The following is a 17,824-nucleotide window of genomic DNA, read 5'->3' on the forward strand; positions in this document are numbered from 1 at the left end:
CCTGCCATTGGGAGGCTAGACGTTTCTCGTAACCCTAGCCGATCGCCGCGTATATCTTGGAACCAAACGATGACGGAGGAGAAGAAGCCAGAATGTACTGACAGGCGTCCATGTGGAATGGACAAAAGACCTGAAGATGGTGGTGCATTGAAGCTGGTGTCAATGTGGAATTGACGAAGAACAGAAGATGGTGGTGCATAGAACCTGGTGTCAATGTGGAATTGAAGAAGAACAGAAGATGGTGGTGCATAGAAGCTGGTGTCAAGGTGAAATTGACGAAGAACAGAAGATGGTGGTGCTTAGAAGCTAGCAAGTACAGACTAGTGTCCATGTGGGATGGACAAAGACTAGCAGATTGTGGTCCTTAGAAGCCAGTTAGTAAAGACTTGTGTTGGTAGATGAATGGCCAAATTTCCGTGAACCGCGAACGCGTTCCGGAAATCGGGTATTTGTTTGCTCCAATACGCAAACTGCGAACGCGGTCACGTGGGGTCTGACAGACAGACAGACAGACACACAGACAGACAGACACACAGACACGGCCGGTGTAATACCTCTCCGTGACATACGTCACTCGGAGAGGTAAAAATGTAAGTTTAATTTATAATTAATTTGTTTAAACAGTATAGGACATAATAGACATATAATTGGACAAACCATTTCATGCTTGGTTTATGATAGGCGACACATTGTATGTGTACGGGAGCTCAGAGGGGTAGAACATGATGAAGTTAAGACAACTTTTATTGTTATAAACATATTTTTGAAATTGATTTCCAGATGAAACTGAAAATAATAAGATATATATAAAAAATTAGATATACAGAGCTGTTAAACATTAAATGTAATTCAGCAACACGTGAGACGTTTTACTAAAAACATTAACAAAAGCAAGAGTTACTTTTGTCTCTGATGCGAAACCAGACGTTGCCTTTGTTTTCTATCATTCATTCCAATATCAATCCATTTAGAGTGAAAGCAACGAAAAAATAGAACTAAAGGCGGCTTTCCCGTAAGTTGGGTCCAAAGGGTAACAGCTTGTAAGGACTTAGATTAAGCGATTCTAGTTGGGGAAACAATGTCGCGTGGGGACTCGAGATTTCTCTGGCCACGTACTATTCTTTCGACCTATAACAAACTTTAGTTCATCCAGTTAATATTTTAAGGAAACATTTTTCTCTGAACAATATTACGTTTTCCTAATGGAAAAATGTATTAAAAATAAGTTTCAGGGATATGTATATGAAATTTTAAAAATGATGACTGGTGGCTAAGGCTTGGTTGTTTTAATATAACAAGTGTTTCCCGGTAGTCAAGCCTCCGTGCCGGTGAAGTTTTATCTCTTAGAGCTATGTGTTTGTAAGATTTGGTACATTTACTCTGTGAAAATATCGCGTACCTTCGCATTGTTCTTTGTTTCTGGGGTTGGGTTGGGTTGGGAAGGAGTCATCCAGATCTATTATTTAAATGTGAAATGTTTGCAATCTCGAAAAAAGATATCGCGTGTAGCGACCGTACCATCTTTGTAGTAGCTAACTACCTATTCTTTATCCAGAATATAAAACCTGGGGTTTTAGAGGGAAAACTGTATCTTACTATTTGTCTTCTTTCTGGACGTGTGCCGTTTGGGGCATTAAATGAGAGTGGATAGAAGATTTTCCTCATTTTAGCACGTTTCAGATTTCTCGCGTAGAGTCGAAGTAGGTAGAAATGTGGCAGACTTTAAAAAATAATTATAATAATTATTAATCGTAAGGTTCATGCCTTAGGGATTTATTTTGTTCTAACACTTCGGCAAATAAATTTTTAAATTAATAACGAATGGCAGTGATGTAACAATAACAAGTTGGGGAACCAAAATGAACCTCTCCGAGCCGAGACGAATTTACTTTCTAAACACAGGTCCACCAGCCAATGAGAAAAACCGAAAGTACATAGTTCAAATTGGCGAAATATTGCCAAGCTCTTTAGCAAAGGCTTAAGCGTTTAACAATTTCCTTTGTATCCTCAATAATTCTAATGAGGACCTAAAATGTATCACTGAAGGGTGTATTTAACTTTCGGCTCACTCTGAACCGTTAACACCTCCTATAAGAGGAGGCGAAACAAGGTCATTTCTAGTTTAAATCTAGGATATCTTATTTCACAGACCCAATCGTTTGTGGATAGATGAAGAATTAACATCCATATTATCTAATGTCTATAAAAAATGCGTTTACACTATATATAAATGTAGTAAAGCTGAATTAAAAAGTAAACACCAAATTTGAAATGTTAACATCAAAAGATGTTCTTGGAATATTAAGATGAAACAGAGCTTTATAGCTACACAACTACTTAAAGAATAGTAATGCCGAAAAATATTTAAAATATTTCCATTTAATATTCTGCGAAAAGGAAATGTTATCGTTTTGTAAGAGATCTTATCATCCTACTCGCTTTATATTAACTTTGATATGCGTGTAGTGTTTCGATTCGGATGCAATTTTCATTACTCGTTCTATATAAACTCTCACTTGTGTCATTACATAGAAATAAGTTTATCTTAAATAATTAATTAAATATAAATGATATTAATTATTTTAATCGCCAGAAAATAACTTTAAAAATAGTTAAATCGTTTAAAATAAAGTTGTTCCTATTATCTTTCGAAACTTTGCTAATATTGACGTTTAAAGTGAAGGGTACCCCTCTTGCCCGCTTTCTTCAAATTTAGGGGTATATATACAATTCGTTTCCATTATAATAATAGATAAAAACGCATTCGCGTGAACCTTTGGTGGAAGCCCTACCATTGGGAGGCTAGACGTTTCTCGTAACCCTAGCCGATCGCCGCGTATATCTTAAAACCGAACGATAACGATGGAGAAGAAGCCGGAATGGACAAAGACCTGAAGATGGTGGTGCATAGAAGCTGGTGTCAATGTGGGATTGACGAAGAACAGAAGATGGTGGTGCTTACGAGCCAGCAAGTACAGGCTGGTGTCAATGTGGGATTGACGAAGAACAGAAGATGGTGGTGCTTCCGAGCCAGCAAGTACAGGCTAGTGTCCATGTGGGATGGACAAAGACTAGCAGATTGTGGTGCTTAGAAGCCAGTTAGTAAAGACTGGTGTTGGTAGATGAATGGCCAAATTTCCGTGAACCGCGAACGCGTTCCGGAAATCGGGTATTTGTTTGCACCGATTTGTAAACTGCGAACGCGGTCACGTGGGGTCTGACAGACAGACAGACACACAGACACATAGACAGACACGGCCGGTGTAATACCTCTCCGTGACGTCATCGTCACTCGGAGAGGTAAAAAGAATAGAACTCATAAGATAGAACCTTGATAGAAATTACAAATTATGCTGCAAGTATAAATAACCAAGGCAGGCTTGTTTTAGAATAAAATAATAACAAGCTCAAACTGAGTTATGTTAATTTATGTTAACGTACTTTTGTCACTACGTGCATGACCTGTTGGGTCCATAACCAAGCATCAATGTTTTAGCATGACATTACCCTGGTATTACAAGAAATAAATGGAACTGTGCTAAATTTAAAGGGATGATGATACTGAATATAAAAATATTCTTAAACCCTCAAAAGAAAAGTAGGAGAAAAATAGTTTGAAGAGAGCTACCAGAAAGAAAACAGAAAACGGGGCGAGGGCCCGCGTTCTAGTGACAAATGGGCCCCAGTCCTTGCACGGGAGTACTCGCTACGTGTAGTGTAGCCCGCAGCCTAACGTGTAGCCTTCGCTGAATCTTCGCGCCAAAATTTTTCTTTAACAACGAACGATGGGCGCACCGAAAGCGACAAATCATCCGAAATGCGGTTTTATTGCCTTCTAGAACCTTGGCCCACCTCGCGGAAGTTTGTACGCGGAGAATAACTTAACGAAAGACACCCCAGAAACTTAGCGTGTGAAATATGTATTTGCAAAACTCAGTTCTCTATTCTTTGGGTATCCGCGAATTCACGGAACATTTTACCAAGTGTGGATTAGACTAAACGGAAGGCAGCTAACCACTCAAAGTAGTTCTGGCTTGTAGCTCGCACGCTCATCTTAGGATTCTGGTCAATTCACGCCCTGTAAAATGGTATACTTGGTCTAACGACGTTCCAAACAGTCCGGGAGAAGAAATTCGCTTTTATAGGAAGAGACTGTAGGCTTAGCGCTTAGTGGCTTAGCTTTTTTCTGTTTGTTTACACACCGTTAACGACGCTCTTTCCGCTTACGTTTTCCCAAACTTTCGTCGTGACTTCCTTTTCTTAAACTCTTTTCTGGTGCGTTTTCCTCCCACAATTTCTAAGCTTTGTATCATTAGATATCAGAAATATTTATACAATTGTAAATATATTTCTTTCTCTTAGTGAAGACAAATACTTATTATAATAATCTTTTTATGTCTAACTATCGGGAAAAAAAATTAACTCCGTTGAATTTACTTCTAGTCATTAGGGACTTCTTTTATCTGCGGTCCAAATACTTTTTCACCCATGTCAGTGATCTGAGCATTCTTTATTTCGAGTGAATGTACTTCTGGTAGGTCTTTGTAATTTTTTTTGTCGTGCGTAGAATAACGGGAAAATATTTTTAGCGAAAAATGTGGCAAACGTTACCATTTTTATTATATTCTCGTCGGTCAAGTTGACAAACGACTCTCAGCACGCATTGTCTAAAAGTTGGCCAATGTTTTTATATACGGAAAGAAAAACACAACAAGGTTAGATGAAAAATAGTCTATTGAAGAACGCCATAATTGTATACGATCGTTTTGTGTAAAATATCCATGCACGAGGTTCCTATTTAATTATTGCATTGAATCAATCAATTAATGATAAAGGGATCATCTGGTGTGAACGTCCATTTTCTTAATAACAACGCTGTTATTGTTTTAGGAAGTAGACAGGGGTCACAATGGCATGCCGGACTGTTAAGTGAAAGTCTGGCTAGCCCTAACATCAAAAAGATTGACCAGACCGAACAGAAACCTATATAGGTGTATATATATTGCTTCCCGGGTAACGAAATTCTTCCTCTGTTTTCGTAGTGGCGTTCGCGGGCAATATAAACCAGATTAAGGAATCCTTATCCCCACTGGAGATTTTTCCCTTTCTATTAATGCGATATTATACCATCCACATAAAACAATCGTTCGGTTTTGGGTGAAAGATATCTATTTCGTATTGATGAATCGTCATTACTTTGACCCAGTTGTATCGCGTATGTTGTTCCAAATAGGCCTTTTCGACTGAATACTATTTCTTTATATGGAACAAGTCCCTAAAAGCTTGGAATGGTGCAATACCAGGCTTGTAGTGTAGGGTGTAAGTCAAATAACCCACTTAAACACCTACGCAGCTGTTTTTCTCCCAAAATGAGAAACAGCAGCTTTCTTACTTTTTCCTTGAGACGTATCGTTGCGGTATAATTCAATCTCTTTTTGCCCAAGGTTTTTATCTTGGAAGAATCATCGTGGCATCGAAACGCGGATGGAGGTAGTAATGTTTATCGTACACCTTTCAGACGGTTTGACTTTTGGTTGAACCATTTTATTTTTATCAATTTACTCTTTCTGTGATCCAACCGCTTGAGTCAAAAGAAGGATTAAGTAATATATTAAGGTTCTAATCCATCCTGATTCTTCCAAGGCTATATACTATTTCGGCTTCCATCTTAGCATCTTCTTCCTATATCTCTTTCGTCCCGTATAATATCCGGATACGTAATCGAGGACGAGCCTGTCCTTAAATCTCTCTACGTTCCCTTAAGCTTCTAATGCTGAGTGCCTGGCAATCCGCACCGGGTTAGCTAGGAAGATATTCTAGATGGGACTCGGTTCGTTGCATACGCGCGGATCCCTTTTCCTAAATCGACCTTGACGATTGCTCTCCGTGTACGGAAATAGAGTGGTCATTTTCTCCTCTAATCCTAGAGCTCCCGTTTCGCTTATGAATAATCTCTTAGAAAGGCCCTCGTGTCCATTTCAGCCCAAGTACTTCTCTTCATCCTTAATTACTTCTTTCTATTTTAACTCAACTGCTATCCTCGCAGATTCGTTACGCCATTTTACAAGTGGCCCAGAAAGGGAGAGAGTTAGTCGGTGAGACAAGGAGTTGATTACGGAAATTTAGGTTAGAATCATTCCTCGAAACGACTTCCATAAAGCTTCCAACATTTCCCATTCGTGTCCTGTTTGTTTTCTTTTTTTTCCAGGCCTCTGTCATTCACTAATATACCCAGAGTATTTTACCTGTGATCGCTTCGGAAAGAGGAGGGGAAAATTCTGTTGTCATTATACTAGAGGAAAAAGCTCTTAGGCTCTCCGGGTCGTTTTTCTCTTCTAACCTCCTCTCCTAATGCCAATTCATCAATCAATAAACAAAAAACTCATCAGTAGGCTTTCACTCTGCGAATTTTTTCTCTCCCTCTTCGACGAACGAGTAAATTCTTTTTTGGATGGCGTTGCGAGGGGGGAGAGAGAGAGAGATAGAAAATGGTCATTCGGTTACAGGTCCATTCTCATTTCCTCCCCTGTTTCCATCAACCACTTACGATTCTCTCTTTCTCTTTTTCCCCCGTACTCGCAACTGTAAGGGGTGACATTAAGCACGACCACATCACCAACCTGCCTCTGATGTCGCGAAAAAGGAACAATTACCCCCCACACCTTTGAGAGTACTTAAACTCGCCGACTATCCTCGCTAATTGAACCGCTGCAACCCTCGCTCACTGCCTCACTAACGAATAAAAGAATTGAAGAGTTCAGCTGCGAAGCCTGAGCTATCCATCCCACCCACTCTTAATTTGTCCATTAAATTAGTGGATTCTCTACCATCGTTTGAGGTGGAGGTAGCACTGGCGTTTTCGTCTACATTCTCTCATGAATATAGACTCTAACGGTTATCGTAGTAGCGACAAGTGTTCTCGTGTTGCACTCTATATTTCTCCCTTTTTGATTGAATCGACAATTAGGCCTGAAAAAGAGTGCGTTGGTTATTGCAGTTAGCAACAATAACATGGTATTAATGGGATTTTAAAGTTAATTCATTATGAATTTACTCAATTAGTTTCTCCTGAAAAGGGTGATATCTTCAATTATCGAACTTGAGTGGGTCTAAATGAAAACACTTTTCAGCTATAGTTTATTGCAAGCCCATTTGATAAAATAGGGTAAGCTATGGCGTATGATTACGGAATGTTAGTACTCACCGGAAAGAAAGTAGTGTACAATTGTGGTATTGCACGTGAGCAGAGTTGAAACTTTAGTTGCCCTCGGACTACTTTGAAAGTTCTTCTTCCACAAGTTCAAGTTAGTTCTAAATTATTTGGAAAACCCTGAGGTATATTTAACGTGAAACCTTTCCTGTGGTGGTGAGTATTTTAGGCTTAAGATCTTTAATATTAGAAGTGAAGACTAGTTAGTTTTTTATACGGTATTTCCACGTAAATTAAAGGGGATTATTCATCTCGAGGGCAAAGTGGAGGCCGTTTGAAGTAGCCCTGGCTTGAATGAAGAGAATGGGTGAATCGGACAAGACAGGACATAACCAGCGGGCACGAACGCGATAAGTTTGCGAGTTTGTTGGGTTCGTGGACTGGTGGATCCTTAAGATCCTTAACTGTCATGGTTATGAGAAATATAAACAAATCTTGGGTTAAAAGGAGAACGGTAGTGTCATCTCTGGTGAGTGCCTTGTTTCTGGTATCTATGAGTCTAAGAGAAGGGTTTCTAGACGGTGTTCTTTAAAAGCCACTGGACCTCGAAGAAAGACTAGGCGGACTACCTTCGTCTCATTACACGCCTGGCTGGAGCTAAAGAGAACTTGGGTTAGAGCTAGGTATGGCTTTTTCCTTTCCACGACCAAGTTCTTGGTTTTCTGCAAAAGACCGCTAGAAACCACCCAAAAGCTAAACCAAGAGCAGTTCGCGGACTTCTTTATATAGAGTCTAAGACCTAACCCTTTGTGAATAAGGTTTAGATGTCTATAATTGCGAAGTAAAACCATTCAGCTATCAAACAAAGAAACCTAACTAGTTTGACAAGCAATACCTTATCTTATACTTTGTCTTTTAATTTTTCTTGGACAGTTTCCGAGCGCGGTAGGAATTTATAGAATTAATTGGATGCGCTCTCTGATAAGAAGCTAGGAAAAATTCTTTTTCTTACGGAAATCCCAGCGCGATAATTTTACTTTTCTTCGCCAGACTTTTCGTTTTTTTTTTGTTCCACCTCCCAACCTCTTACTCCCTTAAGGAGGTCTTCCCATTGGAGCGAAACATTCGCTTTTTTTACAACGAGGATACTTTCCATCCAAAGAGAGAAAGCTCTCCCTCTTTTTTTCTCTCACTCTCACTTACTCTTTTAGTTCTTTGAAAATATCAAAAACCACCGGCCGACGTGCCAACCGCAAAGCGAGGTTTCGCCTTTGAAGGTAAAAAAAAGAAAGAACCCTAATTTTGGCCGTTTGTAACAGATTTGGTGTAATTACTCAAGCGATCTCTCTTTCGCTTGTTCTTTTTGAGTTAGATACCCTTTTCGTGGTAACGCCACCAGCAGTTTCGAATAAGAGTGATTTGCATTCCCAACTAAATCAGTTGGTGCATTTAAGGACCCTCTAGTCAAATGGCGTAAGGGACAAAATATGTTGCTTGAATGTTTTACTCCTTAGTTCACCTTTGAAAGTACATTCACTTTACAGTTTTCAAAATTCATTTAGTTGTAGTAATTCTATGAACTAGTGTTTTCGAGTTCAAGTTGTACAACCATCGCAAAACTACTTTGTGATATTTGTTAGGATGAATAATTTAATTTGAATTATTGCTCAAAGAAGTATTTGGGATGGCAAAACTCTAGGAATAATAGACTACACTAACTTTCAAAGGTATGATAAATGGCAAATTCATAATTGACCAGTATTAGGCAAGGGTCTGAGCTTCCCCTAAATAAATGCTGGATTATTTTTCGTTTTAGGCTATTTCCTAGTTTTCCTTTATTTTACCCGTGTTATTTTTATGAAGGAGTTAGTGTTGTATAAACGGATTCCTATGAGGATATAAAAACATTTCCAAAGTTCGGTGACGACGACCTTTTGCGCCACTCTTTCTCTGCGTATCGAATATTTAGAAGCCGTCCAAAAAGGCGGACCAGTGAAGCCAACCCATCCCACACCCAAGAATGTGTAGGTGCTTCGATCGAGGGAATAAAAGCAACCCATAGGAAACGGAGAGGGGGTCATAGGTACACCAAAGGAAAAAAACAATGCAAGCCAATTTATAGCCTTGCGCGGCCACTGCGCTCAAATAACTGAGTTATTTGTCCCAAAGGGATCGTAAAGTTCCGTGTAAGAGACCGAAAAAATAGTGTTTTCTCGCTACGATCTCTGCTCTATATTTCGCTTCTCACAGATTTCTCTTTCTTTCTTTGGTCCCTCGTCTCTGGTCTTAACCATGGACCTTCAATATAAATACGCGCGACTGGAATCGAAGCGACAAAAGAACTCTTGGTGCTGATGGGTAATTTTGCAACATTAAATGTTTCTAATACATTATGGCAATTGTATCAAGAGATATTCCTTAAATAAATTATGTGATTAATAATTTCATAAATTGGTATGTGTCGGTTCTAACCTCGGTATACGTAGATGGTCCTTGCCTTATCCTTCCGTCCTGGCATTTCTTCTTATTTTTTTTATTATATCTGTTCGCTTTGTCGTTTGGGGCAAACCTTAACTGCAACGATACGAACTGATTTACTGTACGAATTGGTCGAAACGGTAGCCCGAACATCTTCCTGTCTCTTATAGAAAGAAAGCCTTAAGACTTAAGGTGGACAGCTTTACCTGGCATTGCTCGTAAAATCTCCCACCATCTTCCTCTACACCACTATATAGTTTTTATCCGACTTTAAGCTACCAAAGATTGTTTTCTTTTGGTCTTTTACTTAAAAAAAATCTGAGAAGGAAAAAATAAGACTGACCTCGGACTTTCCTCGGGAAAAACCCTAGATTATGGTTTGTTCGTCGTATTTTTCGATAAAATCGCGTCACTTGGGTCCCGTAAAAAATCGATTAGGATTCGTTTAATTGCTTCTAAATCTTCTAAGCCTTGACGCGAAGTATTCTTTTGTTCAGAATTAACTTCGGATAATAGAAGGCCTTAGAAATTCAAGTTTAATCAAGCATGTTTCAAAAACCGAAATACTCTCAGCAAAGCGACATGTTTCATTCAAAGCACGCTTTGCATACCAGTGTGCGGACGACCTCTGTTTCGACGCAGCATATATGACATACTGCAGACTTGTGTTTTCAGTTTGAAAAAAAAAAAAATAGTTAAATTAAGGAGAAATGTCTCTTAGATTTTCATTTATGGCTAAGCCTGAAAACCCTTTGAGTTTTCTTTTATTTTCAAGACGTTTTCCTTGAACTAAGTCATGTTAACCCCTAACCCTGAGCGCGCCGTTGGAACGCATTCTTTCTCGTTCCGTATCTCTACACCTTTGGTTAGGCGGTTTTCTTCTTCCGTTTTGATCCTCTTCCCCTCATATTTCTTATGTTTTTTGTTCTTCTTACTTCCTTAATGGTTGTAGCGGTAGACAACGCGTTATACTATAGTTGTATAGCTCGGCTTTTCTGTAATGCCTGCTATAAAAACGCCGTGAAACTAGTCGTAAAATTATATGAATCGCAGTTTGTGTGTGTGCTTCTTTTTTTACTCCTTGTAAGTTCTTGCTATTTGTCTACTTTATTTTACCACTGCTTCCTCGCCGCTTCTAACTCTGAGGTACAGAAGGAAGTTACGATCCCTTACAAAAACATTCTATAGACATTTATTTAGAGTAGCTATATAAAATATCTATAGCGTATTTTTTAGAATTTTTATCGAACACATCAATAGAATGTCTTTAGCAAATGGGTCATTTTTATAAAGAATTATTTTAGATTATTTTTAGAAATTCCTTTAGATTCTATAGATTGGATTCTAGGTTTTGTTTAAAAAGTTTCTAGGTTTTGTTTAAAAAGTTTCTAGGTTTTGTTTAAAAAGTTTCTAGGTTTTGTTTAAAAAGTTTCTAGGTTTTGTTTAAAAAGTTTCTAGGTTTTGTTTAAAAAGTTTCTAGGTTTTGTTTAAAAAGTTTCTAGGTTTTGTTTAAAAAGTTTCTAGGTTGTGTTTAAAAAGTTTCTAGGTTGTGTTTAAAAAGTTTCTAGGTTGTGTTTAAAAAGTTTCTAGGTTGTGTTTAAAAGGTTTGTAGGTTTATTTTAAGAAGTTTCTGGGTTTATTTTAAAACGTTTCTAGGTTGTGTTTAAAAAGTTTCCTGAATTTGAAATAAATTTTCATTTATCTTTAAATTAATATAAAAAACCATCACATGTTTAAAAATGCTAGGTACCCGTTTATTTTGAAATAAAACTACATTTTATCTTCAAGTAACCATATATTTAGTATTTATCTCCTTTACTTTGTTTGACAATGAATCCATAATTTCTCTTTTCGTCGCAGTGGGATATCTTTTCATTGTATATCCTAAAAAATATTTAGGGTGATCCTGATCAGGCTCAATGTAAATAAAAAACTTTAGACGGAAATAGTCACCACAAAGAGAGTGAGATCAGGCTAATTGTAAATAAAAACTACAGACTGAAATAATCACAACAGAGGAAGAGAATCAGGAGATTAACACATATATACCATATGGCCATTGCTCTCGAGATTCCGTTCAAAGTTTTAAAGTTATATACAAATTTTTGTATTTTCATTAATTTTAGATTAGAACCAACAGCCTTTAAACTTACCAATAATTGCTTCTAATTTGATTTTATCCAGACCTGGCTTTGGTGCTTTCCCTTTATGGGCGTTACTTTGCCGCCCAGTTAGTGACTTCCCTATCAAGTCCTCTGTTGTAAATAAGTGCATAAGGAGGGATCTGGCTAGAACTGTTGGCCCAGTAGAAGTTCTTAACATCATGGATAATATACCTTTACTAACGTTTACAAGGTTTCCAATTGAAACCATAACCTGAAACAATATTTTTTTTTGTTGACATCTATCATAATATCAATCAGACGCTAAAGATTTCTTACATTTTGAGCATCATCTGAATTTTTTGGTCGAGATGTAGGAGATGAACTTGTGGAGATGGTATCATCCAAAGCAGATACATTGCCAGCCGTAACTGATGATTGAAAAGTATTCTCGTTACTTGAGATAATTTCCCTGGCAGATTCGACTAATGTTCTTAATTCGGAGAGCAGTGTTTTCCCCTCTACATAAAATAAATGATATATTTATAAGTTAATAAGCCAAAAATTAAAAGAACTCTTTAAATGATCGATAGTAATTATTCAAACCTTTCATTCTTTCAACTTTTTCCAAATTACTTGAATTTTCCCTTTTCAACAATTTGTATTTTTTTTTCAAAGTTTGATATTTATTACATTTGCAAGGCATTGGGCTTAATGGTTTAGTTAAAGAGTCAGAATTTAACTCTGAGGAGCTAGTGTTCAATACTTGTTGCATCAATAATGTTTGTTGATCTTCTTTAACTCTCTTCCTCTATAATCAAGAATAATTGTTAGTTTTATGCTTAAAATTCAGGCCAAATTTGTTACCTCATTCTTGCTAATGCCAGCTGTTTCAGTCGAAATACTAATTGATGGTCGGTCATCACTAAGCCTCCTCAAATTGCTGTTAGCAATTTCAGTCCTTTTAGCTTCCATATCGGAAAACTTACCTAATTAAAAAGAATTAAAGACCTGATGAGGGTTCATTTTTAGACTTCTAGGATTAAAGGGCGATACTCGATAAGGATATTTGTTTACAAAATTTCCGGGTTTTGATAACAGTAAAGAAACTGATTTATTTATCATTAAAAATCCAATGGCCTACCATGGGCTAGCAAAAGTCCCGTAGCTAAAGGTTTTCCATCACTCCAATTAATATCCAACTCCTGCCCAATAAATTTATCAGGGTTTTCCAAGACATTTCTTTTCATTATGCGATTATGTTTTAACATATCTTCTACATTTAAAACATCCCACATATCATCGTCTTTCCATTTTACAACAAAGTAAACAGTTTTAGCCTTGGCCATTGTGTGTTAATCTAAAAGACAAAATCATAAGTGCAAACGTAGGCAATTTGAATTTCTAATAAATAATTAGTGAACATTTGTACGTAACTTACCTAAATAAATTTTGCTTCGAAATAGCATAAATTCTAAAGTTCAATATGCGTCGGACACGTAGTTTCGGGATTCCCGTACAAGAGAAAAAGCGGGAAAAGTTAATAATACGGCACAGCCAGATATATAGAGATCCAGCGTTCATGAGCCGAGGAGCCAGACGTCACGTGATCCGTTAAGAAGGAAATACGAAATTTTTTGGGGGGTAAAACGGCGCGCGCATACTAGCTGACTGGAACAGGATATATAGCATATAGAATATAGATGTTTACAGGCATGGAGGATTCCTACCATTAACACAAGGAGACCAAGCGACTTAGAGTGTAAAATCGTCTGCTATTTTACACTCCAAATTGCCTGGTCTCCTTGTGCAAATGGTATGAATCCTCCTTGCGTATAAACCTTAATTGTAAAGTATTCCGCGGTCCTTATATTTCCTGCCAGCAAAATATTATTAATTTTAACAAATAGAGTTAATTTTTCAAAATTAATTGGTATTAACCGGTATTAACGAAACTTTTGATAGTTTATGATAAAGTAAGATAAGGGTCATAAATGTTTAATAAACATTTTCTGCTGTTGGAATTAGTAAGCCTTGAATAAACATTTTCTGCTGTTGCCTGTTGGAATTAGTAAGCCTTGGAGTGTAAATTATTGAAGATATCATCGGGAACTTTCTCGGAAAGGATCAGCTGTTTAAGGACTATACAAGATTTTAATGTCCAGTTGAGGTTTTTGGCACTAGACGAAATGGGAAAAGTTGCGAAGTCAAGTCTTTGGAAACAGCCGTATTTTACTGGAGTTTTCCGAATTCCAAGAAAGACTGAATATAGAATTCGAAATGCTAAAAACAAGAGAAGCAAGAATTTAGTTTTTGAACCTGATCCCAATGTTCAGAATCATGAACCTCTCGATGTATTAAACAAGCCCTCAACATCTACCATCGGAGTAAATAACCATCTCAAACATATGACCTTGCGCGCGAGCTCAACAATATCTTCAGACAGTTTGGTGGATTCTACCCAAGGTATAAAACAAGAAGGAAATATTGTTTACCCTAGGTTATTATTTAATTAAAACTATAATTTTAAAATTTATAGATATTATTAGATCGACAAACTCCAGTATTTATGATTGTGAATCTGGGTCTGAAAAAACGTCGGATCATTCCATTCCATTCGATGGTCAACCACAGTTTAATGACATTGGGCCCGAAACAAATTATTGCGATGTTCGAAATTCAGATCCCACCGAATCTAATGATGTAAGTCTGTCATGGTATAAAAATAGGTGACTGAAATAGGAGTTAGTTATTTACTGAATTTGTTTTTTAATAAATATACACCTGACATGTGAACGCTAAGTTCAGTTAAAAAATGTAATTTTCCTATTTATAGGGTGATAGAATTTCCGAATCAGGCTCCGAAGGGGTTGATGAGAAACAAGATCATGAAGACACTCTAGTAAAAGCAGAACCACATATCTTTCAGCTGTATTATGTGACTTAATCTATATGCTATTATTAATTTGTTTACAAATATTAGTAAATTTCCTCTAGGCTCAAGTTTTTTATCTTATATAATTATTTGTAACGATAGATTAAGTCAAATTATATAAGCTATATCCCGAGATAAAAAGCTGTAGTGCAGAGGGTGAATTTTGAGAATTATCTCAAATTTAGCCGTACTTTGAGGTCTTTTGGTTAGGATTAAAAAGCAAGCATTCAATTAAGGATGCTTATACGCACGCAAGCTTTTTATGGCCATTACACAAAAATCTATTATTATGCTTGAAATATACTTTTCTTATGTTATTCTTTTAGGATGAAGAGCTCTATGCTGGTTCATCTATCACATTAAGACAAAGTCTGTTGCTGACTATGGCGCATATTATACGTTTCCAAGAAAGCAAAGAAGCAACGGCTTCGTTACTAAAGCTTTTGAGTTTTCATATGCCTAGCGATACTGAATTACCACAAACTTTATATCGCTTCTATAAAAATTTTGATCATTCAAAGTCGTTATTCACATTTCACATGTACTGTGCTAAATGTTGTGCGTACATTGGAAAAACGTCAAAATGTTGCCAGTTTTGCCAGTGTTTGGTATCTTATGAAAGAGCTTTGGAAAATGGAAATTATTTCCTCGTATTTGATATTGAAAATCAAATTCAAACAATTTTACAAAAACATGAGGCTACCAAAGAGAAATTTAAGCCAAGAACCAATTTGCATCCATTGCAAGAGGGATATTGTTACAAAAAATTGGGCTTGGGAAAGAATGACCTTTCAATCACATGGAATACCGACGGGGTACCTGTATTTCACTCATCTAACTTCAATATTTGGCCATTACTGTACGTTCTCAATGAATTGGAATATTCCGGCCAAAAAGATGTTCAGCTGGCTGCTTTGTGGTTTGGAAATGGTAAACCAGACATGAACACTTTTTTAAAACCATTTGTAGACCAAATAAATAAGCTGTCATCCGAGGGTTTCAAGTATAAACGTGCAGGTGCAAATAAGGAGAAACTAATAAAAGTATTCCCAGGGCCTTTGACGTGTGATTCAGTGGCACGTTGTACCTTGCAAAATTTAAATCAGTTTAATGGAGCCTACGGGTGTAATTGGTGTTTAAACCAAGGCGAAATGGTTTTGAGAGGTGACGGTCATACAAGAATATACGAAGCAGGAGAATTTGAGAAAAGGGACGAGGCACAGATGAAAAGAAATGCAAAAACAGCGATACAAATTAAAAAACCAGTTAACGGAGTCAAAGGATTTTCTATATTAATGCTCCTTAATTATTTTAACGTAGTTAATGGATTCGTAGTAGATTATATGCATTCTGTCTGTCAAGGTGTGGTGAAAGCAACGTCATGTATGTGGTTTGACTCGTCTAGCTATCAACGTGAATATTACCTTGGAAGGAAAATTGATGAGATAGATAGCATATTTCTCTCGCTAAAGCCCATCGACGAGATTACAAGAACACCGAGAACAATAAAAGATCGAAAACAGTGGCACGCTAATGAATGGCGTTCGTGGCTCCTTTTTTACTCACCTGTAATTTTAAAGAATTACCTCCCTGACATATATTTTAAACATTGGATAAATTTAGTGCTCAGTGTGAAAATTTTGCTATCAGCCAAAGTTTCACCTGAAATGATTCTAGAAGCTGCCAACTATCTGAGAATATTTGTTCAACAATATTCTGGATTGTACGGAAACGATACTATGACCTTCAATGTCCATTTGCTTCTTCACTTGCACGAAACTGCAACTAATTGGGGACCTTTATGGGCTGTATCATGTTTTCAGTTTGAAAACATGAATGGCAAGCTTATGAAACTCTTTAATGGAACACAGAAAGTGCCCCATCAAATAGCTGAAAAATTTGCCATTTTAAGTCATATCTCGGTAATATCTGACAAAGCTTTTTCAACTTCTGCATCAGACATTCAAGATTACTTCTTTGATTTGCTTAGAGGGTACCCATTGCTGAAACGAATTTGTATAGTGAATGATTTAAGTTTCGCTCACGGTTTACCAAGAGAGTGTGTGATAACTAGCGCTGTTAAATTAGCTTTTCAACCATATTTGGGAAACGGAAACATTTCAAATTTGAAAACTGCACGGGAATTTACAAAAATAACGACTTTTGGTCGCACAATTTGTTCTCACGAAGTAGCCAAAAGATGCAACTGCGGAATAAAGTTAAAGAATGGGTCCTTTGGTATAGTTCAAGGTTTATACAGGTTAAAGGATGGCATCTGCAACTGTCTTTCAATTAATTGTTCCTGTAGTTTCAATTTTTTTGCAATTGTGAAAGAGTTAAGAATATATCACCAGTCGCAAATGAATAATCAAATTTCTTCTAAATGCAAATTTACCAACAAAATATTGGCTTACCCAGTATCGGATATAAAAGAAAAAGTTTTGGTCCTTGGCACAAACACTCCAAAATTTGCTGGTTATATTTATGTAATCGAAATGCCCAACTTTTATGAATGTGATTAATTGATGTAAAATTTCTTTAATATAGCTATTTCAGTTTTTTAAATTATCTTTATAACTCAAATACTATTGGTGAAAATAAATATTTAAAATTTATTCGTTAAAGCTCTTGAGAAAAATAAATTTTGATTCTTAAGATTGTGAAAAATAAAGAATATTTTTCAGCATTTTAAAGAATATTTTTCAGCATTTTAAAGAATATTTTTCAGCATTTTAAACAGATTTAATAGAATTGTTTTGAAAAACATTGTTTAGAGTGCTTCTTAGAATTTTAAAAAATAAATTCTAAAGGTTTTTCTATAGCACAATCTATATGCTTTAGAGCACCATAGGAACTCTTTAGAGCTCTATAGGACTTCTTAGAGTTCTTTTAGAATGTTTTTGTAAGGGATGGTACAGCTTCCTTATTTCGAAGTGGTCATCTATAGACAGAAATGAGACAATTTTCTTTGAAAACTCCGACTTAATATGCTTCTGGCGTTTGAAACGAGTCAAGAAACGAAGAAATACAGAATGACTTGGTTATAAAATAAAGAAATGGGGCGTTTGAATTTATCTCGTGCAGTAAAAATGAACGTAATATCTTCATAAGTACTGTACTTTTGAACTAAGTTCATAGCATCTAGGGTTGCCAATACCA

General features: G+C 36.7%; 2 protein-coding genes and 2 long non-coding RNA genes across 20 annotated transcripts in view; 2 read left to right on the top strand and 2 right to left on the bottom strand.

Annotated features, from left to right (window-relative positions):
* LOC149661388 (uncharacterized) overlaps positions 1 to 17,824 on the top strand; it is a 286,806-nt gene that overhangs the window by 218,993 nt on the left and 49,989 nt on the right. The gene's annotated exons all lie outside the window — the stretch shown is intronic.
* On the bottom strand, positions 9,633 to 10,131 carry LOC149661394 (uncharacterized). Its single transcript, XR_016369102.1, has 3 exons — positions 9,972 to 10,131; positions 9,835 to 9,903; positions 9,633 to 9,724 (listed from the first exon to the last, which is right to left on the bottom strand). It is a non-coding gene; the product is annotated as an uncharacterized LOC149661394 (long non-coding RNA).
* LOC149661395 (uncharacterized) lies at positions 11,357 to 13,186 on the bottom strand. 4 transcript variants are annotated; one of them, XM_089842901.1, is made up of 7 exons: positions 13,172 to 13,186; positions 12,875 to 13,090; positions 12,598 to 12,719; positions 12,337 to 12,541; positions 12,070 to 12,251; positions 11,782 to 12,004; positions 11,357 to 11,512 (listed from the first exon to the last, which is right to left on the bottom strand). In XM_089842901.1, the coding sequence occupies exons 2-7, from the start codon at positions 13,077 to 13,079 to the stop codon at positions 11,412 to 11,414; spliced, it is 1,038 nt and encodes a 345-aa protein (XP_089699027.1). In that variant the 5' UTR covers positions 13,080 to 13,090; positions 13,172 to 13,186; the 3' UTR covers positions 11,357 to 11,411. The 4 variants fall into 4 exon arrangements, 3 of the variants coding, with proteins under 3 accessions (XP_089699027.1, XP_089699028.1, XP_089699026.1); XM_089842902.1 differs by lacking the exon at positions 13,172 to 13,186 and having other exon boundaries at positions 11,782 to 11,883; positions 11,965 to 12,004; positions 12,875 to 13,123; XR_016368866.1 differs by lacking the exon at positions 13,172 to 13,186 and having other exon boundaries at positions 11,582 to 12,004; positions 12,875 to 13,113.
* LOC149661396 (uncharacterized) lies at positions 13,256 to 17,351 on the top strand. 4 transcript variants are annotated; one of them, XM_089842897.1, is made up of 5 exons: positions 13,256 to 13,706; positions 13,803 to 14,196; positions 14,270 to 14,433; positions 14,567 to 14,632; positions 14,992 to 17,351. In XM_089842897.1, the coding sequence occupies exons 2-5, from the start codon at positions 13,920 to 13,922 to the stop codon at positions 17,185 to 17,187; spliced, it is 2,703 nt and encodes a 900-aa protein (XP_089699023.1). In that variant the 5' UTR covers positions 13,256 to 13,706; positions 13,803 to 13,919; the 3' UTR covers positions 17,188 to 17,351. The 4 variants fall into 4 exon arrangements, with proteins under 4 accessions (XP_089699023.1, XP_089699024.1, XP_089699022.1 ...); XM_089842898.1 differs by having other exon boundaries at positions 13,256 to 13,673; XM_089842899.1 differs by having other exon boundaries at positions 13,257 to 14,196; positions 14,992 to 16,587; positions 16,656 to 16,842.

This window comes from Phalangium opilio, unplaced genomic scaffold (assembly GCF_054372755.1).
Source record: "Phalangium opilio isolate 3A_F unplaced genomic scaffold, DU_Popi_V2 ptg000070l_1, whole genome shotgun sequence".
Classification (NCBI taxonomy): domain Eukaryota; kingdom Metazoa; phylum Arthropoda; class Arachnida; order Opiliones; family Phalangiidae; genus Phalangium; species Phalangium opilio.

Excerpts from the sequence above, each read along its gene's own strand:
- LOC149661395 (XM_089842901.1), bottom strand. The coding sequence starts at position 13,079 with ATGGCCAAGGCTAAAACTGTTTACTTTGTTGTAAAATGGAAAGACGAT. Across the intron at positions 12,252-12,336 it reads AAAAGTTGAAAGAATGAAAG|AGGGGAAAACACTGCTCTCC; the intron begins GTTTGAATAATT and ends TATTTTATGTAG. Across the intron at positions 12,005-12,069 it reads ATTCAGATGATGCTCAAAAT|GTTATGGTTTCAATTGGAAA; the intron begins GTAAGAAATCTT and ends ATATTGTTTCAG.
- LOC149661396 (XM_089842896.1), top strand. The coding sequence starts at position 13,920 with ATGGGAAAAGTTGCGAAGTCAAGTCTTTGGAAACAGCCGTATTTTACT. Across the intron at positions 14,197-14,269 it reads TTTGGTGGATTCTACCCAAG|ATATTATTAGATCGACAAAC; the intron begins GTATAAAACAAG and ends TAAAATTTATAG. Across the intron at positions 14,633-14,991 it reads AAGATCATGAAGACACTCTA|GATGAAGAGCTCTATGCTGG; the intron begins GTAAAAGCAGAA and ends TTATTCTTTTAG.